We start from the raw sequence: 24,318 nt of genomic DNA on the forward strand, positions 1-24,318 counted from the left end.
CATTGAATGAAGGTAGCTAAATTTGCTGATAACACAATGATAAATGGAAAAGCGAGTTGTGAAGAGAACATGAAGAGCCTAGAAAGGATATAGATAGGTTAAGTGAGTGAGCATCTTGCAAATGGAGTATGAAGTAGAAAAGTGTGAAGTTGTCTATTTTGGCTGAAAGAATAAACAAAAGCATGTGATCTAAATGGGAACAAGTTGCAGAGCTTTGAGATACAGATGGATCAGAGTGTCCCATGTATGAATCAAAAAGGTTAGTATGCAGGTACAGCAAATAATCAGGAATGCTAATAGAATTCATGGTTTGTTGTAAGGAGAATTTAATACAAAATTAGGGAGGTTACGCTTCAGTTATATGCCCATATCTGGAGTATTGTGTACAGTATTGGTCACCAAATTTATGGATGGACGTTAATGTGTTGGAAGCAGTTCAGAGAAGGTTGACAAGCCTAAAACTTGAAATGAGTGAATGGCCTTATGAGAAAAAGACAGACAGGCGAGGATTGTATCCTCTGGGGTGACTTAATTGAAAGATACAAGATCCTAAGGGGACTTGACTGAGTGCATGTTGAAAGGTGGAGTATAGAGTGCAAATAAATCGAGAAAATACAAGTTTTTAAAAATTCATCGCTGGCAATCATTGTCTATCCTTGGATTCCTTGATGAGGTAGTGGCAAGCTTATTTTAACCACAACAGTGCTACAGTGAATGTATTTCTACAATGCTGTGAGGAGCTCCATGATGTTTTACCCAATTACTATGAAGTGAAATGACAAATCTCATAATGTTAATCACAGGTGGCTTCCTTTATGTTTTAGTTCACTTGAGAAATAACTGCAGCTCACAGGAGGGTGAAATTATTCTACGTATGTCTATTAATGATGTTCTTATGTATCTCATAGATGCTGACATAGAGGTATTAGCAAAAGGCTGTAATCATATCACCTGTATGCATTCAGAGTATCCTTTTACAATAGCAGCAAAAAAAAACAAATATCCATGTCACATATCCATGCATTCTATGACAGAGTGGTGTTTGGATGACCTAAACTAGGAGTGATTTTATTTTTACTAAATGTTGTGTTAAAGTATGTGGCTGTACCTACTAGAGAAGGTGCAAAACTTGACCTACTCTTGGGAAATAAGACTGAGGGGAGCACTTTGGTGCCAGTCACCATAATTGTATTAGGTTTTGAAATGGTGATGGAAAAGGATCTAAAAATTATAGTTCTAAATTGGAGGAGGACCAGTTTTGACAGTAGTAAGCAAGAACATTTAAAAGTTGATTGGGGGCAGATATTTGCAGGTAAAGGGACAATTGGAAAATGGGAAGTCTTTTAAAAATGAGATAGCGAGAGTCCAGAGAAAATTTGGTGAAGGGCAAGGCTGGTCAGTTTACGAATGCTGGATGAGTAGAGAAATTGATGTTTTGGTCAAGATAAAGAAGGGTCTGTTTGGTATAGACAGCAGAGATCGAGTGAATCCTAGAAGGGTATAAAGGTAGTAGGCGTATACTTAAGAGGGAGATCAGAAAGGCAAAGAGCAGGCATGAGATAGTTTTGGCAAATAGGTTTAAGGAGAATCCAAAGGGATTCTGCAAATACGTTAATGACAAGAGGGTAACTAGGGAGAGAATGAGACCCTTAAAGATCAGCAAGGCTGCTTAAGTGTGGAACCGCAAGAGGTGGGGGGAAAAACTAAATGAGTATGTTTACAGTGGAGCAGGATATGGAAGATAGAGTATGGGAAATAAATAGTGACATCTTGAAAAAGGTCCATATTACAGAAGAGGAGGTGCTGGACGTCATAAAATGCATAAAGGTGGATAAATCCCCAGGACCTGATCAGGTGTACCCTAGAACACAGTGGGAAGCTAGGGAAATGATTGCTGGGACCCTTGCAGAGATACTTATATTATCGAAAGCACAGGTGAGGTGCTGGAAGACTAGAGGTTGGCTAACTATAAAAGAAAGGAGGTAAGGAAAATCTAAGGGACTATAGACCTGTGAGCCTGACATTAGTGTTGGGCAGGTTATTGGAAGGAATCCTGAGAAACAGGATTTACATGTATTCCTGATGAAAGGCTTTTGACTGAAACGTTGATTTTCCTGCTCCTCGGATGCTGCCTGACCAGCTGTGCTTTTCCAGCACCACTCTAATCTTAACTCTGATCTCCAGCATCTGTAGTCCTCACTTTTGCCTATGTATTTGGGAAGGCAAGGACTGATTAGGGATAGTCAACATGGCCTTGTGCATAGGAAATCATACCTCACTAACTTAATTGAGTTTTTTGAAGTAGTAGCAAAGAAGTTTGAGGGCAGAGCAGTGGATATGATCTATATGGATTTCAGCAAGGCATTTGACAAGGTTCCTAATGGTAGACTGGTTAGCAAAGTTAGATCACATGGAATACAGGGAGAACTAGTCATTTTTTACAGAACTGGTTAGACTAGTTAGCAAGTTTAGATTGCATGGAATAGAGGGAGAACTAGCCAATTGGAAACAGAATTGGCTCAAAGGTAGAAGACAGATGCTGATGGTAGTGAAGGGTTGCTTTTCAGACAAGGCGTTTAGGACCATTGGTGTGCCACAAGGATCGATGCTGGGTTCACTGCTTTTCCTCATTTATATAAATGTTTTGGATGTGAACATAGAAGGTATGGTTAGTAAGTTTGCAGGTGACACCAAAATTGGAGGCATACTGGACAGTGAAGAAGGTTACCTCAGAGTACAACGGGATGTTGATCAGATGGGCTAATGGGCCGAGGATTGGCAGATGGAGTTTAATTTAGATAAATGTGAAGTGCTGCATTTTGGAAAGGCAAATCAGGGCAGGACTTATGCACTTAATGGTAAGGTTCTGGGAGTGTAGTTGAACAAAGAGACCTTGGAGTGCAGGTTCATAGTTCCTTGACAGTGGAGTCAATATATTTGATAATGAAGAAGGTATACCTCCCTTTATTAGTCAGAGCATTGAGCGTAAGAGTTAGGAATGTTGCAGCTGTACAGGACATTGGTTAGGCCATTTTTGGAATACTGCATTCAATTCTGGTCTTCTTGCTACAGGAAGGATGTTGTGAAACTTGAAAGAATTGAGAATGTTGTCAGGGCTGGAGGGTTTGAGCTATAGAGAGGGGGTAAATAGGCTGATGCCATTTTCCCTGGAATGTAGGAGGCTGAGGAATGATCTTATCGAGGTTTATAAAATCATAAGGGGCATGGATAGGATAAACAGACAAGGTCTTTTCCCTGGTGTGGTGGAGACCAAAACTGGAGGGCATGGGTTTAAGGTGAGAGGGTAATGATTTAAGAGGGACCTAAGGGGCAACGTTTTCATGCAGAGGGTGGTATGTGTATGAAATGAGCTGCCAGAGAAAGTAGTGGAGGCTGATATGATTACAACATTTAAAAGGCATCTGAATAGCTAAATGAATAGGAAAGGTTTAGAGGGATATGGGCCAAATGCTGGCAAATGGGATTAGATTTATTTAGGATATCTTACCATCGTGGTCGAGTTGGACTGAAGGGTCTGTTCCCATGCTGTACATCTCAATGATTCTAAGGGGAGGAATAATTCTTTTAAATCAAACTATTGTGACAAGAAATAATAATCAAAGAGAACACCAGGGTTTGCAAAATACCTATGGATACAGCTGAAAGTAACATAGAAAATAATAAAATAGTAAGTTAATCGGTGAAGTTGTAGAGGTTAAAAAGAGAAAGTCTCAGAGAGAGTTTATGTACACGTATGTAAATACATAACGTATTGTGAATAACATTGTGAAGTTGCAGACACAGATTAAAATTTGGAATTATAATGTTTTGATGATAATAGACGTTTGGTTGTTAAACAATCTTGGGATAAGTTGTTCAGCAAAGATAGAAAATGAAGGAAAGGAGAAGGGGTTGCAGTACAGTTAAAAAGGGCATTGCAGTACTGGAGAAGGAAGATGTTTCAGAAAGTTCAAGGACATAGTTAATTTGGCTGGGACTATGAAATAGAAAGGATGCAGTTATGTTGATTGGCATAGTCAGTAGGCCAAATCAAAACGTGCGGTGTTGGAAAAGCACAGAAGATCAGGCAGCATTTTTAAAAATTCATTTGTAGGACTTGGGCATCGCTGGCTAGTCAGCATTAATAACCCATCCCTATTTGCCCTTAAGAAGGTGATGGTGAGTTGCTTTCTTGAATCACTGCAGTCCACTTGCTGTGGGTTGGCTCATAATGCCGGTAGGGAGAGCATTCCAGGATTTTGACCTAATGACTGAGAAGGAATGTCAGTATATTTTCAAGTCAGCGTGATGAGTGTCTTGGAGGGGAACTTGCAGGTGGTGGTGTTCCCAAGAACCTGCTGCCCTTGTCCTTCTAAGTGGAAGTGGTTATGTGTTTGGAATTTGCTGTCTAAGGATCTTTGGTGAATTTCTGCAATGCAGCTTGTAGATAGTACACACTGCTGCTACTGAGCGTTGGTGGTGGAGGAATTGAATCTTTGTATGTGTGGTGCCGATCAAGCAGGTTACTTTATCCTGGATGGTGTCAAGCTTTTTGAGTGTTGGAGCTGCACCAGGAAAGTATGAAATATTCCATCACACTCCTGACTTGTGCCTTGTGCCTTGTAGATGGTAGATAGACTTTGGGGTGTCAGGAGGGGAGTTGCTTGCCGCAGTATCCCTAGTCTCTGACCTGCTTTGTAGCCACTGTTTATGTGGTGAGTCCAGTTGAGATTCTGGTCAATGGTAACTCAATGAATGTTGACAGTACTGGGGAATTCAGTGATGGTAATACTGTTGAATGTTATGGGGTGGTGGTTAGAGTGTCTCTTATTGGCGCTGATCATTTTCTGGCGTGAATGTTAGTTGCCACTTGTTGGCACAAGTCTGGATATTGTCCAGATCTTGTTACATTTGAGCATAGACTGCTTCAGTGTCTGAGGAGTCACGATTGGTGCTGAACACTGTGCAATCATCAGCGACCATCCCCACTTCTAACCTTATGACAGAGGGAAGGTCATTGATGAAACAGCTGAAGATTGTTGGGTCTATAGGAAACTACCCTGAGGGACTCCTGCAGAGATTACCTGGAGCTGAGATGACTGACCGTCCACAACCACAACCACCTTCCTTTGTGCCAGGTATGACTCTAACCAGTGGAGTGTTTGCCCCCACTACCCATTGATCCACTTTTGCTAGGGTTCCTTGATGCTATACTCTGTCAAATGCAGCCTTGATGTCAAGGGCTGTCACACTCACCTCACCGAAACATCAACTCTTCTGCTCCGTGGGTGCTGCTTCACCTCCTGTGCTTTTCCAGTGCCACACTTTTCGACTATGATTTCCAGCATCTGCAGTCCTCACTTTTTCTCGTAGTCAGTAGACCACCATCTAGTGGAAAGGATATAGAGGAACAAACCTAGGAGGTGTTTACAGAGAAATTAGATTAGATTAGATTCCCTACAGTGTGTAAACAGGCCCTTCGGCCCAACAAGTCCACAATGACCCTCTGAAGAGTAACCCATCCACCTCTGACTAATGCTCCTAACAACTATGGACAATTTAGCATGGCCCACACCTGACCCACACAGCTTTGGAATGTGGGAGGAAACCGGAGTGCGTGGAGGAAACCCATGCAGACACTGGGAGAATGTGCAAACTCCACACACAGTCGCCCGAAGCTGGAATCGAACCTGGGACCCTGGCGTTGTGAGGCAGCAGCGCTAACCACTGAGCCACTGTGCCGCCTCAGTGTCAACATAGAATATTTAAATATAGACCAGAATACTGGTACTGTAAGGAGCAACAAGGAGAAGTGTTCTGAGATTATATTTGGGTGAGTTTCCCAAAGCTTGATGTGTCCAGTTCAACAAGGAAGAATGTGTTGTTTCTTCAGGTATCAGTGGGAGAACTTTTAGGGCTCAGAGATCTTTGTACAAGTTAGAGGAGAATGTTGAAGAATGACATGAAACAATCCAGAGGAAGAGAATTTAATTGGCAAACGGCTTACTTTAATGGGACAAAAACAGAGTTGAGCAGAATTGATTGGATTAAGGAGTTGATGAGAAAAGCAGTTGTTCCTTCAAAGAGCTTATGGCTCAGGTATGTTAAAGGTTTATTCTCTCTGATGATAAAGGTAGGACGAAAATATCCAGAGCTCCCTGGATGGCAAAGGAGGTAGAATTTAATAGTATAAAGAAAAAATGTACCTAAGACTGATGTAAGACAGAAAATATAAGTGTCTAAACATTAGAGAATGGTGAACGGAGGAGGTTTACACATGGAGGCAGGGGCATAGCTGAGATGTTAAATGATTATTTTGCATTCATCTATACAAAAGAGGAGGATGCTGCCCATGCCACTGTGACAGAGAAGGAGACTGTCACTGGAAGGATTCAAAATTAATAAAGAAGAGTCTTGTATAGATGGTTGGCATGTAAAGTTGAGAAGATACCTGTACTGGATGAGTTGCCAGTAGCCAGTATGAGTTGCAAAAGGATTTTGAAGGAAGCAAGGGTAGAAATCACTGGTGCATTGGGCATAATCTTCAGTCTATCCTGAACATAGGATAGGAACCAGAAGACTGGAGAATTGTTAACATTATGGCCCTTTTCAACAAAAATTGACGGAACATCCAGCAATCACAAATTGGCTCATTTCATTTCAGTGATGGAATCTTCTAGAAACAGTAATCCAGGTTAGAATGAGTAAACACTTGAAAATATTTGAGGAAGGCAAAACAACAAATTGCTAGAGTATTGGCAGATATCTTTGTGTCCTTTTTGTCTACAGATGAGGTCCCAGAAGACTGGAGAATAGCCAATGTTGTCCCCTAGTTTAAGAAGGGTAGCAGGGAAGTTCAGGAAATTACAGGCCTGTGAGGAGGGAAATTATTGGAAAAGATTCCCAGGGACACAATCGAGATGCATTTAGAAGCAAATGGACTTGCTAGTGATGGACAGCATGGTTTTGTGTTGGGGAGATCATGCCTTACCAACTTGATTGAGTTTTTTGAGGGGGTGACAAAGATGATTGAGGGAAAAGTGGTTGAGATTGTCTATGTGGACTTTATTAAAGCCTTTGACAAGGTCCCTCATAGCAGACTGGTACAAAAGGTGAAGTCACATGTTATCAAAGCTGAGCTGTCAAGATGGATACAGATCTGGCTTAGTCTGGAAGACAGAGGGTAGGGATGGAAGGATGCTTTTTGGAGTGGAGGGTTGTGGTGTTCCACCGGGAACAGTGCAGGGACTCTGCTGTTCACGATCTACATAAACGATTTGGAGGAAAACATGGTTGGTCTACTTGGTAAGTTTGCAACTGATATAAAGATTGGTGGAGTTGCAGAGAGTGAGAAGGATTGTCAGAAGATACAGCAGGATATAGATCAGTTAGAGACATGGGTAGAAAAATGGCAGATGGAGTTTAATCTGGACAAATGTGAGGTGATGCATTTTGGAAGGGGGTCAAGTACAGGTGGACATTATACAGTGAATGGCAGAACCCTTACGAGTATTGATATGCAGCGGGATCTTGGTTTGCAGGTCCACAAATCACTGAAGGTGACAGCACAAGTGGAAAAGGTAGTTTAAAAAGGCCTATGGCATGCTTGCCTTCATTGGAAGGGGCAACAAGAATAAGGATAGGCAAGGTATGCTGCAGCTTTATAGAACTTTGGTTAGGCCATAATTGGAATTTTGCTAAAACTCGCACAACACCAGGTTATACTCCAACAGGTTTATTTGGTGTTGTGTAATTTTTAACTTTGTACACCCCAGTCCAACACTGGTATCTCCAAATCATTGGAATTTTGCGTACAGTTCTGATCACCACACTATCAGAAGGATGTGGATGTTTTGGAGAGGGTATAGAAAAGTTTTACCAGGATGTTCCCTGGTATGGGAGATCTTGGCTAAGAAGAATGGGCAGCACGGTGGCTCAGTGGTTAGCACTGCTGCCTCACACCAGGGTCCCAGGTTCAATTTCAGCCTTGGCCAACTGTCTGTGTGGAGTTTGCACTTTGTCCACATGTCTGTGTGGGTTTCCTCCGGGTGCTCCGGTTTCCTCCCACAATCCAAAGATGTGCAGGTCAGGTGAATTGGCCATGCTAAATTGTCAATAGTGTCCAGGGATGTGTAGGTTTGGTGCATCAGTCTAGGGTAAATGTAGAGTAAAACAGTAGGGAAATGGGGTTGAGTGGGATACGCTTTGGAGGATCGGTGTGGAGTTGTTGGCCAAAGGGCCTGTTTCCACACTCTAGGGATTCTGAGTATTCTAAGAAAGGTTAGATGGACCAGGTTTGTTTTCACTGAAAAGCAGGAAGTTGAGGGACAAACTGATAGAAGTTAATAAGATTGTGAATGGTATGGATAGAGTGGATAGTCTGAGGCCTTTTCCCAGGCTGAAGGGTGTGTGTGTGTGTCTGTCTGTCTGTCTGTCTGTGTGTAGGGGTTTGGGGTGCAGTTTAAGAGATGTGTGAGGCAAGTTTTTCACACAAAGTGGTGAGTGTCTGGAACATGCTGCCAGAGGAGGTGGTAGAAGCAGCCACAATAGCAGCATTCAAGGAGCACCTGGACAGATAGATGAATAGGAAGGAAATAGAGGGATACAGATCCTGTAGGTGAAGGTAGTTTTAGTACAGATGGGCAAATTGTGGCCATGCAGGCTTGGAAGGTCGAAGGGCCTATTCCTGTGTTGTATTGTTTTTGCTGTTGTTCTTATTGGTCATAGAATAAAAGGGACAGTAGGAAGGTAGATATCAATGGATACGTTTCAAGCTGGAAAAAGCTTTGTAGTGGACATCCCCGAAGGCTGGGACTGGGACCTTTGCTTTTCCTAATATATACTAATTCTCTGGATCTTAGCGTACAGGGTTTGCAGATGACACTAAACATGGATGAATTATAAATGGTGAGGAGGACAGTATGGAATTCAAAAAAGACATTGACAGTTTGGAGGAGTGGACAGACAGGTCACAGGTCAGGTTCAGAACAGGGAAGTGAGAGGTGATGTACTTTGGTCAGAAAAATATTAGAAGACAGTATGAAAAAGGAGTTACAATTATAAAGGCAATGCAGGAGCAAAGGGACTTGGATGTTAATGTGCTGAGATCATTCAAGGTGGTAGGACAGGGAGAGAGCAGTTAGTAAAATGGAAGTATCTTTGGCTTTAAAGAAGAGCAGTAATGTGATATTGATTTTGTACAAAGCACTTGTTAGTACTCAGCTGGAATATTGTGCTCGGCTATGGGCATTGCATTATGGGAAATATGTGAATGCACTGAGAGAGGACAGAGTAATTAATAAGAATGATTCCAGGAATGAGAAACTTCAGTAATGCTAGATTGAAGAGGTTAGGAGTGTTTTCCTTGGACAGGAGGCTGAGAGAAGATTTTGTTAGAAGGTTTCAAAGTCATGAGGAGACAGGATGGAGTGGACAAAGAAAAGTTGTTCCGACTTGTGAAAGAGAATGGATCCAGAGGGCATAGACCTAGAGTGATGTGCAAATGAAGCAAAGATGTTATGGGAGGGGGGGGGAGGGAAACAAAAGTTCCACAACAAGTATCAGGGTATGGAATGTACTGACTGGAAATGATGGAAGCAAGTTTGGTTGAGGCAGTTGAGAGGGCATTGGATGATTGTACAGAAATGGGGTGCTGTAAAATGGGGAATGGGCAGGAAACTAAGGCTATGCAATAGAACTAGTGCAGGCATGATGGGCTAAATAGCTTCCTTCTGTGCCATAGCCATAAGATAGAGGAATAAAATTAGGCATTCAGCCCATGGAGTCTGCTCCACCACTTGATCATGGCTGATATGTTTCTCAATCCCATTTTCCTGCTTTCTCCTGTAACTCTTGATCCCTTAGTAATCAAGAATCTATCTATCTCTGTCTTCAATGACTTGGCCTCCACTGCCTCTGCGCCAATAGGTTCCACAGATTCGCCATCCTCTGGCTGAAGAAATGTCTCCTCTTCTCAGTTGTAAATGTCTGTCCCTTCACTCTGAGGGTGTGCCCTCAGGTCTTAGTCTCTTCTACTAGTGGAAGCATGTTTTCCACATCTCCTCTATTCACATCTGTCAATACTCTAAGTTTCATTGAGATCATTGCGCCTCTCCCACCTACATTCTTCTAAATTCCATCAAGTGCACCCCGAGTCCTTAACCACACTTTATATTGACAAGCACTTCATCCCTGGGATTATTCTTGTAAATCTCCTCTGGACCTCTTCTAACACCAACACATCCTCCCTTGGATACAGGGCCCAAAACTGCTCACAATATTCCAAATGCAGTCTGACCAGAGCCTTATATTGTCTCAGCAGTACCTTTTTGCTATTGTATTTTAGCTCTCTTGAAATGAATGCTAACATTGCATTTGCCTCCTGACAGCCAACTGAACCTGCATGTTAACCTTAAGAGAATCCTGAACTAGGACTCTTAAGTCCGTTTGTGTGTTACCTTGTCAAACGCCTTCTGGAAAATCAAATGCATAAAGTCCACTGGCTCTCCTTTGTCTAACTTGCTTGCTACTTCCTCAAAGAATTCTAACAGATTATTCAGGCACAATGTCCCCTTAACAAAGACGTGCTGACTCTAGCCCTATTTTACCACACACTTCCAAGTACTCCATGATCTCATCCTTGATTATGAACACTCTAATCTTAACAATGACTGAGGTCAGGCTAACTGGTCTATAACTTCCCATCTTCTGCTTCCCCTTTTTTAAACAGAGGCGTTACATTTGCCATTTTCAGTCCTCCGGGAATCTCCCTGAATCCATTAATTCCGGAAAGATCGCAACCAATGCCTGCAAAATCTCTTCAGCTGCTTCCTTCAGAACCATGGAGTGCAGTCCATCCAGTCTGGATGATTTATCAATCCTTAGATCTTTTCAGCTTGCCCAGTTTCTACTCCTTAGCGATAGTCACTACACATCTCTGCTCATGACTCTTTTGGAGTTCTAGTTTTCTACTGGGGTTGACAACAGTGAAGACTGATGCAAAGTATCTATTCTGTTCCTCTGCCATTTCTTTATTTCCCATTACTTCCAGTCTCATTTTCCAGTGGTCCAATGTGCACTTCTGCCTCTCTCTTACCTCTTTATGTATCTTTAAAAACGACCTATAGCAATCTTATTTTATATTACCCTCATATTTCATTTTTACCCACTTATTGCCTTTTGTTATCCTCTGCTGGTTTTTAAAGGTTTCCCAATTCTCTGGCTTCCCACAAGCCTTCATCACACTGTATGCCTTTTCTTTTGCTTTTATGCTGTCCCTGACTTTTCTTGTCAGCACGGTTGCCTTGTCATCTCCTAGTATGTCTCTTCTTCCTTGGTATGAATTTATGCTTTGCCTCCAAATTACCCCCAGAATCCCCTGCCATTGCTGCTCCACCATTTGTTTCAGCTGAGTTCCCCTTCCAATCCACTTTGGCCAGCTCCTCCCCTTGTGTCTTTGTAGTTACCTTTACTCAATTGTTATACTATTACATCTGATTCAAGCTTCTCCCCCTCAAACTGCATGGTTAATTGTATTCTGTTATGATCACTGCCTGCTAGAGATTCCTTCACATAAAGCACCCTAATCAAGTCTGCCTTATTACAGGGGAACCTCAATTATCTGAATTGCAATTATCCGAAAATTGGACTATCTGAAGGAGAACTTGAGGTACCGACAGAAACATTACATCAAAGATGTGCGTCCAACACTGATCACGTCTTTTCTTTACAGTGATTAAAAGTGCTGCTGAGAACAGCCCTGGACTGATGGGAGCGCAGGCACTGTCTCTAAATGACTGACTCTCTCTCTCTCTCTCTCTTTCTCTTCCCATACTTTCCCTGGAGTTCTACACAAGGAACCCCCCTTCCCCAGATAATCTCTCCAACAATGATAGTACAGAGCAAAGGTGGGACCTGTCAAAAAGTTGCATTAAAAAGTTTGTGTGTGTGTATATGCTACTTGGAGACTTATGCCCCAAAAGGCAGTAGCAGCAGCAGCAGTCGTCTTGTTGTTGATGTTCAGTTCGGCTGCCCCAGAGAAGGGGTGGGGAGGGGGGGTGCAGTGATGGACAGGGTTTAGGGGTGGGTGGGTGGGGGGTTGGTGTTGGATGGTGTTTGGTAGGGGTGAGGCGATGTTGGACGGGATTGGGGCAGGCAGGGGGCAGTGTTGGACAGGGTTTGGGGGGGTGGCTGGTAGGCAACGTTGGGGGGGTGCAGGGGCTCATGCGCGGTGTGCTACTGCCTAGTCTGAACAGGGAGGAGACTTAATGAAAAACTCCGAGCTCCAGAGGAAAGGTATTGAATTGATTAGCCGAAGAATCAATTATCCGAATGAAATAGTGCCCGCCCATCTCTTTCAGATAATCGAGGTTCCCCTGTACAGATCACCAAATCCAGAATTCCTAAGTAGGCCGTACCATAAGCTGCTGCAAAAAAAAATCTTATAGCAATTCTGTGATTGTGGGGATGAATAAGAAAAGATATACTGAACTTTGATTAAACCTCACCATAGCCAGCAATATATAGATGGAAACCTGATGTATAGACTTGTTGTTATGTTACTGTTTCCTTGCTTCTTAATTTAAAGCTATATTTCCTTCTTTTATTGCATAGGATAAACAAAGCACTCTGTGTCTATCTGATCGGTTTAAATTTAAAGTGTCTCAGATCATTCATTATTTTCTTCTTTCTAATAGGTAATATATGATTTGGAAAAAGAAAAGATAAGGCTGCTATGTGACATTTTAAACAAATACAGTGAACATATCACTAGTTTTGGAAGAACACTCATAGAAGTAAGAACTGTACTATAAGTATACTTCTATTTTTATATTTATAGGAATAATATTATGTAATATTGATGCATATGCATTTGTAAATGTTGTGTTTACATAATGAAATGAAATAAAATACATTGTTATCTTTAGCGTCAAAGTCAAATTCATGAAGCTGTACAAAATATCGACATTGAGAAAGATATTCAGATATTGTTGGACAACACATCCATTTTATCAGATGAAAACAAAACTGAATTTCTTCTTACAGATTATTATGTAAGTATATATTTAAATTTAAAGTTAATAAATACTTCACTGAATAACCGAATGTTTGGATGGAGAATATAGTCAAGTTAGCCTAATGTCTGTCATTAGGGAAAATGCTAGAGTCTATTATTAAGCAAGAAATAGTCAGACATTTAGAAATACATAACACAATCAAACAAAGGGTCAACATGATTTTGTGAAAGGAAATTATGTTTGACAGATTTGCTAGTAGAGTCCTTTGAGGATATAAGGAACAGAGTTATAAAGGGGAACTAGTAGACGGAATACATTTGTATTTTCTGGAAGTATTCGATAATAAGATTTTTATACAAGCTGGGAGCTCACTATGATGGGGTTAATATATTAGCATGAAGTGATGATTGGTTAACACACAGAACACAGAAATTCTGGGTTTTTTTCAAGTAGGAAACACCTAGCTAGTGAAGTGCCACGAGGACCAGTCCTAGGGCCTCAATTTACTATTTGTGTTAATGACTTGGATGAGAGGGCAGATTGTAGAACTATCCATGTTCTCTGACAATTCAGGTGAAGGGCATGTTTGATGACAATTTGATGACAAAACAAGGAATCTGCAAGACAATAAAAATAAGTTGAGTGAGTGACAAAAGCTTGGCAGAAGCATCTAATGTAGCAAAGTGCAAAGTCATGCACCTTGGCAGGAAAAATCAAAAGGCAGACTGTTATTAAAATGGACAGCAGCTCCAAAACAGTGCAGTATAGAGGAATCTGGGTAGTCCTGTGCATCAAACATAAAAAAAATTAGCATGTAGATGCAGCAAGTAGTTAAGTGTTGGCCTTTATAGCTAAGGGCTGGAATTTTAAAAATAGAGAAGTTGCATTACAACAATGTAGAATGTTGGTGAAGCCACACCTGGAGCATTGTTTATTTTCATTCTTTCTGGATTTAAGAAAGCATGTACTCTCATTAGAGACAGTTCATCAGGGTCTCACAATGCTGCTCCTTGGATTGAAAGAGGTGATTTATTAGGCCTTTATTCATTATTGTTTAGATCAATGACAGATGATATTATTAAAATAAGATTCTGAGAGGGCTTGACTGGGTCAATGTAGTGATATTCCCACTAATGGGGTATCTTGAACTGGAGGACAGAATTATAGATTAGATTAGATTCCTTACAGTATGGAAACAGGCCCTTTGACCCTACAAGTCCATACCGACCCTCCGAAGAGAAACCCACCCAGACCCTCTGACTAATGCAGCTAACACTATGGACAATTTAGCATGGCCAATTCACCTGACCTGTACATCTTTGGACTGTGGGAGGAAACCAGAGCACCTGAAGGAAACCCATGCAGACACAGGGAGAATGTGCAAACTCCACACAGACAGGTGCCTGAGGCCGGAATTGAATCTGGGATCCTGGTGCTGTTAGCCACCGTGCCACCCCAAGAATAAGGGGCACTATTTAAAACTGATATGTAAAGGAATTTCATTTACTGAGAGTAGTGAATTATGGGAGTCTCTATTGAAGAAAGTTATGGAGGCTAAATATTTGAAAATATTTTGAAGAGGATGTAGCTGGATTTTGAACTGTTGGGAATTGGGGGCTGCGATGACCTGGCCAGAAAGAGAAGTTGATGCCAAGGGAGGTCAGTTATGACCTTGTTGAATGGCACAGAGATTTGAGGTGCCAAAAGACCTACTTCTATCTTATAAACTCTATCTTATGTTGTTATGTAAAAGTGAAAAGTATGCAAACAAATGTTGACAAAATAATGTTGACAAGGGTCAGATAATGGAAGTGTTGAAAAACATTCAACATGCTCATTAGCAGTAGAAAGATATTTAAATTGAAAGCCTTTGTCCATCTTTTTACTGCACATTTGATTTAAAAATCTGCAATCAGAATTTAAGGCAGAAAATAATCCAGCGATTTGAAGGGACATTGAACTAAAAACACAATTTGCAGTCTGTTGTACTTCTAATAAGAGTAGTGACTGTACTTCCTTTGCTGTTAACCACCCTTTGGAATGTCCTAAATTAGTAAAATATGAATACATCTTTCTCTTTATAACAGGAGGAAGATGGTAGAAACACAATGGATAAGGAAAGAAGGAAGACTGCACTAGCACAGAAACTGCAAAGACTCCAGGATGATATAAACAAAGTAAAGAAGGACAAAGAAGGTTAGATTCCACTTTAAGTTTTCTCTAATGAGAAAGAACCTGATTTAACATGAATATTTGAACTCTAAAACTCTAGTAACAATAACTATTCTGATTGCTTTCTCAGGATTAGAAAAAATGATCAGTACAAGTTTCAAAAGTCCTTCATTTTCAGATCCACAGACTGAAGAAAAAACTGTCTCAATGCGAGATGAGGTATAGCTCACTATCATGTTAATGTTCAGATTAAGTTAGACTTAAAGAACTGTGAGACTTTAGAGTGAATAACGCTATTGGATAAATCTGCCAGTATGGAAATAAATCAAATATAGGCCGCTTTGTAAATATGAGGAAAATTCTGTTTGGAACAAATAAGTCCACAGTGTCCAATTTTGGATCAGATTTAATTTTGAATCCTGTTTTCTTGTTTCGTATTACATTACTCACTCAAAACCTATTCATTCTAACTAGCTCCACAGTAAAACAGAGTAGTTCAGCCTCTTCCAGGAAGGCTTAACCAATTCACTTCAGTGAGCCTAACAACATAGCATCGGGAGGCCATTTGTCTTTCAAAGAGCTACCCAGTTAATTCCAACTCTTTTCCAACATCACCATTTAATTTTTCTGATATTATATTTATTCAATTATTTGAAAGCTATTACTGAAGTTATAATCAGGATCTAATCTGGCATTGTACTCCAAATTCTAAGCATTCATGTAACCATTTTTTCCTCATGTTCTTTGCTTCTTTTACCAATTACCTTGGACATAATTTTAAATACGAATCATCTTTTTATTCAGCTGTTGGAAATATTTTTTTCCTTTTTATTTTCTCTGTCAAGACGTTGCTGGATTTTAAAATGTCTATCAGATCTCCTGTTCGCCTTCTGTACTGTAAGAAAACAGAGGATTGTAGTTGATGGAACATGTTCATCTTGGTGTCCAGTTACTAGCTGCGTACCACAAGGGTCGGTGTTGGGTCCACTGCTATTTGTCACTTTTATAAATGACCTGGATGAGGGCTTAGAAGGGTGGGTTAGTAAATTTGCGGATGACACTAAGGTCGGTGGAGTTGTGGATAGTGACGAAGGATGTAGTAGGTTGCAGAGAGACATAGATAGGATGCAGAGCTGGGTTGAGAGGTGGCAAATGAAGTTTAATGTGGACAAGTGTGATGTGATACATTTTGGACGGAGTAATCGGAATGCAAAGTACTGGGCTAGTGGTAGGATTCTTGGGAGTGCAGATGAGCAGAGAGATTTCGGTGTCCATATACACAGATCCCTGAAAGTTGCCACCCAGATTGACACGGTTGTTAAGAAGGGATACAGTGTTTTGGCCTTTATTAATAGAGGGATTGAGTTCCGGAACCAGGAGGTTATGCTGCAGCTGTACAAAGCTCTGGTATAGTCACACTTGGAGTATTGTGTACAGTTCTGGTCACCGCATTATAAGAAGGATGTGGAAGCTTTGGAAAGGGTGCAGAGGAGATTTACTAGGATGTTGCCTGGTATGGAAGGAATGTATTATGAGGCAAGACTGAGGGCCTTGAGGCTGTTCTCATTAGAGAGAAGAAGGTTGAGAGGTGACTTAATAGAGACATACAAGATAATCAGAGGGTTAGATAGGGTGGACAGGGAGAGCTTTTTTTCCAAGTATGGGGATGGCAAACATGAGGGGACACAACTTTAAAGTGAGGGGAGATAGGTATAACTCAGATATCAGAGATAGTTTCTTTATTCAGAGAGTAGTAAGGGTATGGAATGCTTTTCCTGCATCGGTAGTAGATTTGCCAAGTTTAAGTGCATTTAAGTCATCATTGGACAGGCAAATGGACATACATGGAATAGTGTAGGAGAGATGGGCTTCAGATTAGTATGACAGGGCGGTGCAACATCGAGGGCCGAAGGACCTGTACTGCGCTGTACTGTTCTGTGTTCTGTGTTCTAACATCAACTTTTCCAATCTATCTATGTAACTGAAATGTTTCGTCCTGGAACCATTCTAGTAAATCTCTTCTGGACTCTCTCAAAGGTTTATCTCCTTTATACAATGTGGTGTTCAGGGTCAGACACGTCTCTTAAACTGCAGACGAATTTGTATTTCAAATTTGTTTAGCAGAACCTCTTTGCATGCAAAAGCTATGCCTCCATTAACAAAGCCCAGGATCCCATTATTATTTAGTTTGTCACATTTGACGTGCCACTTTCAAAGATTTGTATACAAACATCTGCAGATTTTTGTTCTACTTCAAAATGTGCCATTTAATGTGTTGTCTCTCCTCATTCTACTTGTCAAAGTATATTACAGCATACTTTGTATGTTGAACTTCATTTGTATATCCGCCAACCTATCTACATTCTCCTGAAAATTGTGCCAAAGTTCAAGTCATTGATGTATTTAGAAAGAACAATGGTTCTATTACTGAGCCCAGGGGTATATATCTCCCTTTAGTCTGAAAAAAAACTTATACAGGCCGTTCTGTTATAATGCGCGTTTCATCAATGCAAATTCACTGTAAGGCGATTGATGAATTGGGGACGCTGTTTCTAAAGCATGAACTTTGAAAACATGTGTCAACTGTAACGCGATTACAGCGCCAACACTTTAAGCGCTGTTTCTAATGTGCAATTTTTCTATAACACGGGGTTGCAAAGAACGCAATCATCACATTATGGAAGAACTAGCTGTACCCTACACTGCAGTTGTGTATTGACAAGTAATACTAAGAATGTATGCTGAATTTAAAAAGTAGCATTGAAGCATAAATTTAGAGGTAATAAAATGAGAACATGTCAGTGCTATAATGTATATCTTTTTCTCTCATTTTAAGAATTATAATAATCTAACTTCTGCTCCTAGGCATCTCTGAAACTAATTCTCTTGGAATTAAATTTCTACAAACTTGCATCAACTATGGCAGAGCTAGAAGGAAATCCTAAACCTTCTCATCCATTAAGTGAAAACATCCTTAAATGGAAAGATAAGGTGCATTCAAAGTTTAAGTTAATGGCACTGTACTTGGAAATTCAAAGTAAATGTGTCCTAGTTTTTCTATTTATCAAGGTTATACTGTCACATAATTGCTACTTTTTATCTTCTTTTGACAAAACATTGAAAAAAGTGAATATAATTTGTAAAATAATTAGTTAAGTTACAAATACGTTTTACTTTGAGGGAATGGCCAAAAACAACTTCTCTTAAACCAAAGTTGTTAAATGAAAGTGTGATTATTTGAATTTTCTTCTGGCATTAAACTTTTACTTTACTCTTACAGTTCAAGCACCCGAAATTACTTAATTATCAGGAATAATCTATAAAACACTATAAATGTATAATTGAATAATTCTAGGACCAGTGCCATTTAGAACGTAGAACAAGACAGCGCAGAACAGGCCCTTCGGCCCTTAATGTTGTGTTTATCTGTGAACTAATCTCAGCCCATTCCCCCTACACTACTTCATCATCACCCATATGCTTATCCACAAGGACTGTTTGAGTTACCCCAAAGGTGGCTGAGTTATCTACATTGGCAGGCATGGCATTCCACGCCCTTACCACTCCCTGAGTAAAGAAGCTGCCTCTGACATCTGTCTTAAACCTGTCACCCCTCAATTTGCAGCTATGCCCCCTCGTACAAGCCAACGTCACCATCCTAGGAAAAAGACTCTCACTGTCCACCCTATCTAATCCTCTGATCATCTTGTATGTCTCTATTAAATCCACCCTTAGCCTTCTTCTTTCCAATAAGAACAGACCCAATTTACAACATAGAAAAATTAGTTGAAACTTGGGATGGAAACTAGCCTAAATTGGAAAATGCCATTCATTTGGGAATGTGGGTTTCAAACAATGGGAGAAAGACAAAGTAAAAACAAAAGGATTGCTTTGCTTTGGTTTTCTGTCTTGCAAGATTGCATTGCTTAGGCGTAAAACAGGTGGTGGTGGAGGGGAGAGGGAAGATTTCATGCATGAGAGTCTGCCATCATGTTGAAAAAGGATTTTGATGGACCAAATGATCATTTTCAATTTGTCAATTTAATGGGCTGAATGCTACAGTATACTGACCAGCTGTGTTCATGACAATGAGTGGGTTGGACGGGGTGGGGGGGAACAGTAGGTGGGATGTGATGGGATAGAGAGGTGGCAGCCCACTCCAACCTGTTTCCTCTGATATGGAGGGGCATAAATGGTAAGGCACCCACAAATCCAACCTTAGGAACAGATGGTGGAGGGGGAATCTGAGTACTTTATGTGGCTAATTATTATCTACTTAGTGACCATGGCTCTTAAAGTAATATTGACATTCTGATAGTGAGAAGAACACAGCAAGATGGTAACAGACCCAGATTCATATTAATACAAAATTGTTACATCTCTGGAAATACAGTTACTTTCAAGCAGTTATTGCTCCTAACACCTGATTCTGGTTTCAAAGATATGCTGGGAAGTAGCAAAGATTCTTTCTGGTTCTTATCTAGTCGAGAAGACTAATCATCATCATCTAACTTAGCACTTCCTGAGTAGAGTACTTTACTCAGAGTCATAGAGATGTCCAAAACAGAAACAAACCCTTCGGTCCAACCATGCCGACTAGATATCCCAACCCAATGTAGTCCCCCCTGCCAGCACCTGGCCCATATCCCTCCAAACCCTTCCTATTCATACACCTATCCAAATGCCTTTTAAATGTTGCAATTGTACTAGCCTCCACCACTTCCTCTGGCAGCTCATTCCGTATGCATACCACCCTCTGCGTGAAAAAGTTGCCTCTTGGGTCTCTTTTATAAATTTTTTCTCTCACCCTAAACCTATGCCCTCTAGTTCTGGACTCCCCGATCCCAGGGAAAAGACTTTGTCTATTTATCCTATCCATGCCCCTCATGATTTTATAAACCTCTATAAGGTCACCCCTCAGCCTCTGATGCTCCAGGGAAAACAGCCCCAGCCTGTTCAGCCTCTCCCTGTAGCTCAACTCCTCCAACCCTGGCAACATCCTTCTAAATCTTTTCTGAACCCTTTCAAGTTTCACAACATCTTTCTGATAGGAAGGAAACCAGAATTGCACACAACATTCCGACAGTGGCCTAACCAATGTCTTGTACAGCCACAACATGACCTCCCAACTCCTGTACTCAATATTCTGACCAATAAAGGAAAGCATACCAAACGCATTCTTCACTAGCCATAAATACTTTGATTTCATAAAGATATTGAGAGAACAGTACATCTAAATCTCAAGTAATTCTACTAAATACAGTTGAGTTGCATAATAATTGTCAACATGTAACATTTCACATGCAGTTGTTCAGTTGAGATAATAAATTTTAATTTTGCAGGAATATCATCACAGCTTGGTACAGGTATCACGTTCAATGAAGATGAAAAATGTGCAGTGTAACAGAACGTTAAACTCTGCATCTTCAGATAGCAGGAGAGATCACTACAAACACAGCCCCCAGCAGACATCTGAAGTCATATATGTAAATCATACAATTCATTCAAATCATTCAGAGTCAGGAACGGAGCGATCAGAAGTGGATGCAAACTCACCTGACTATGGTAATTTAGATGAACAAAATAATTTTAGTCTAAAAATGTGAGCTTTGTTTTGTGCAAACTGTTGGGAATATTGCTGATAATATGTTGCCAAAGCTTCTGTCTTTGCATTCAACTGGGCAAATAATCGCAATAATTTATATATCAGGAGAAGAGTACTGTCATTGACAGTTAATTCTGATTAGCTGCCCAATCACTGAATCACACCTGACAATAAACAACAGTTATTGAATAATCCTGAGTGCATTCAATCTCTATTCACAACCAATTTGAGAGCATCAGTCAAGCTTGTAATGTGATGGCACATTCACAGTTTCTACAAATGATAGACATTCATAATCATAGACCTGTTCTTGTGCATATGCAAGAATACGTTCATACGTTTGTCATTTTGAATTAACCAGGAACATGGGGACCCTGTATTTTCCCACTGTTTTCTCCCTGATAATGCCTTAGATGAGAGTAAAGCAAAAGTTTTGGCACTATGTCTTACTGTTTAGCAAGAAAACATATTTTTTACTGAAACCTTGGAGGTAAGCAAATTCTGAAGTAGAGAATTTAAACAGATTCAATTTATTATAAGTCATTTAGCCATCAACCCTCTTTTAATCTTGTCATAAGTTATTACTTCCATGTTTCATACATTTCTTGATCTCCTATGCTGCTTCAACTTCTAATGTTTGAAAATTCTGCTTTGCCAAATCAGCAATTCAATAGTAAACTCAAAAAAACTAAAGCATTTCCCATTATTAGAAATAATAATACTGGAAGATTAATCTTGGAAACAGAAATTTATTGGCTGTGTGTAAACCAGGACATTTAGTGAAAGTAGAACATCTCAGCTGAGATTGACAGTAAATAGAATAGGATCTTTGGGACACATGGTATACATCTTGGTTGAAGACTTAAAAATGAGTCATGCATTCCCATGGTCAATTGTATTTACATAATTTTACCCATTATGATTTTTGTCCTGCTGGGAATTCAGAACAAGAGAATATCATCTCAAAGTAGAGAATCAGATAAAGGAGATATGTCTCCATTCTAATCCAGAGAACAGATAATTCTCATTTGGAAGCATACTCAGTTCAAAGAATCATACATTTCTAGGTACAAAGAGAATCGAGGGACATTGCAACTAAATATGAGAAGATGGATTGAAATTTAAATATATTCTTACATTCTGCGAGTATTGCTGTTTTGCAAAGCCATTTCAAAGCACACTGAAAATAGTTAAGCATTTATATGTAATGAGACCTTTAGAACATTTTATCAGTTGAAATGTGTTAGTTGGTAGATGAAACAAACAATGTAATTCCTTCCCTCCATCATATGTTCAGAATTGGGGATGTTTGCCAATGATTGCACAAGGTTTAGCACCATTCATGACTTCTCAATTACTGAAATAATCCATTTTCAAATACAACAAGATCTGGATGATGTCCAGGCTTGGGCTGACAAGTGCCAAGTAACATTTGCACCATACATAAACCATCTCTCATAAGAAACAATATAATAACCACTGCTTGATATTCAATATTACCTTGACTGAATCCCCCAGTATCAATATCCTGGCTGTTACCAGAAACTCAATTGGACTTGCCTGATAAATAAAGCACTGTAAGAGCGGGTCTGAAGTTAGGAATACTGCAGCAAATAATTCGTCTCCTGACTCAGCAAAGTATATCCACTATTTACAAGGCACAAGTCAGGAGTGTGATGGATAACTTCCCCACTTGTCTGGATGGGTGCAGCTCCAACAACACTCAAGAAACTTGACATAAACCAGGACAACGTATCCAGGTTGATTGCCACCACTTCTACAAGTATCCCTCTCCTGTCAAACCTCAGTGGCAGCAGTACATTCTATCTTACAAGATGCACTGCAGAAATTCACCAAAGATCCTTAGGTAGCACCTTCCAAACCCATGACTACTTCCACCTAGGACAAGGGCAACAGATACATGTGAACATTTCCATCTACAAATTTCCCTCCAAGCCACTCATCATCCTGAATTGGAAATATGTCACTGTTTCTTCAATGTTGCTGGATCAAAATCCTGGAATTCCCTCCCTAAGGGCATTGAGGGTTTACCTAATGCGTGTGGACTGCAGCGGTTCAAGAAGACAATTCACCACCACCACCTCAAGGGCAAATGGGGACAGGCAATAAGTGCTGGCCAGCCTGCAATACCCATGTCCCATAAGTGAATAAAAAATTGAGTTGCCATGTACAGAGTGACCAGAGCTAATTTTGTGATTTCATCACTTATTTAACCATCCTCACTTTAGAACACATTCATTCACTATGGTAGCAATGAGAGTCTTCTGTATAGGTCTGTAAAATATCACCTTCATAGCTCTTATGAACACATTCAGTTAAAAGAACCTACCTGAGAGTTCAAAATAAAGTGATAAAATACCATTAAATATTTGCACAAGATGCAGAATTGAAAAATTGTGAAAATTTCTTCGTATTGAGAGATGCCTGCTGAAGGCACAAGCAAATTTAAACTAATGATTTTGATGTTTTAAAAAAAACATCACAGGATGTGACCGTGTCAGACTAGACCAGCATTTGTTACCTGCCTCTAATTGCCACCGAGAAGGTGGTGATAAGGCTACTTTGTGAACTGCTTCGATTCATGCGCTACTAGGGAGTTCCATAATTTTGACCTACTTGACAGTAGGGGAGTGTTTAAAATGATGGTTAGTTTGCCCTTCAAGTGGCCTTTGTCCTGCAACACGTTGAGCTTCTTGAGTGTTGGGGAGCTACACCCATCTCAGCAAATGGAGAGTATTACATCTCATTTCGTACTTGTACTTGTACTTTACAGATTGTAGACAGGCTTTTGGAAATCAAGAAGTGGGTTAGTCTGCACAAGATTTCCAGCCTTTGATGTGTTGTTGATGTAGTGGAAACTGCTCCTGCTAAGTTTCTGGTCAGTGGGAGTAGATTTGTTCTCTTGTTAAAAGTGGTCATTGCCTTGCATTTGTGTGTACAACTGTTTCTTGCCACTAATCAGCCCCAAGCCTGCGATGTTGTCACAAGGCTTGCTGAATATGAACATGTACTGCTTCTGATGATGGCCCATTCGTTTAGCATTGATATCTTCTAAATTGATTTCAAAACATTTAGAAGATTCTTATTTAACTCTGCAGTAATCAAACCTGTTGAAGAGATTGGAACATGCAAAGCTCTATATGATTATCAGGCTGCCAGAGATGATGAACTTAACCTGAAACAAGGTAAGGACTTGCATCACTAGAATTTTGCTAAGATGAGCATATTTCTACAATTTCTCAGGATGATTGCAGCACCACTCAATTAGCAATGAGAAAAGACACAATGTTTGAAATTTTCATTCAAGGAATGTGGATGTTGCAGGTTAGGCCAACATTTATTGCCCATTCCTAATTGCCCTCAAAGATTGTGACGAGCTGCATTCTTTAACTACTGCAGTTCGTGTGGTATAGGGAATAGTATAATGTCGTAGCGCGATTAGGGAGGGAATCCCAGGATCTTGACCCGGTGAAGGAGTGATGCTCCCATTATCTGCTGTCTTGA

The 24,318-nt window shown here is 40.3% G+C and overlaps 1 protein-coding gene across 3 annotated transcripts in view; it reads left to right on the forward strand.

The window, feature by feature from the left end:
• The window catches only part of nostrin (nitric oxide synthase trafficking), a 51,399-nt gene that overhangs the window by 26,632 nt on the left and 449 nt on the right, over positions 1-24,318 (forward strand). For all 3 annotated transcript variants that reach the window (XM_072579523.1, XM_072579524.1, XM_072579525.1), the window contains 7 exons: positions 12,696-12,794; positions 12,927-13,052; positions 15,104-15,212; positions 15,319-15,407; positions 18,054-18,179; positions 20,531-20,753; positions 23,913-23,999. In XM_072579523.1, coding sequence (XP_072435624.1) covers positions 12,696-12,794; positions 12,927-13,052; positions 15,104-15,212; positions 15,319-15,407; positions 18,054-18,179; positions 20,531-20,753; positions 23,913-23,999 — 859 coding nt within the window. The remainder of the gene's footprint in view (positions 1-12,695; positions 12,795-12,926; positions 13,053-15,103; positions 15,213-15,318; positions 15,408-18,053; positions 18,180-20,530; positions 20,754-23,912; positions 24,000-24,318) is intronic.

Source organism: Chiloscyllium punctatum, chromosome 10 (genome assembly GCF_047496795.1).
Source record: "Chiloscyllium punctatum isolate Juve2018m chromosome 10, sChiPun1.3, whole genome shotgun sequence".
Taxonomy (NCBI): Eukaryota; Metazoa; Chordata; class Chondrichthyes; order Orectolobiformes; family Hemiscylliidae; genus Chiloscyllium; species Chiloscyllium punctatum.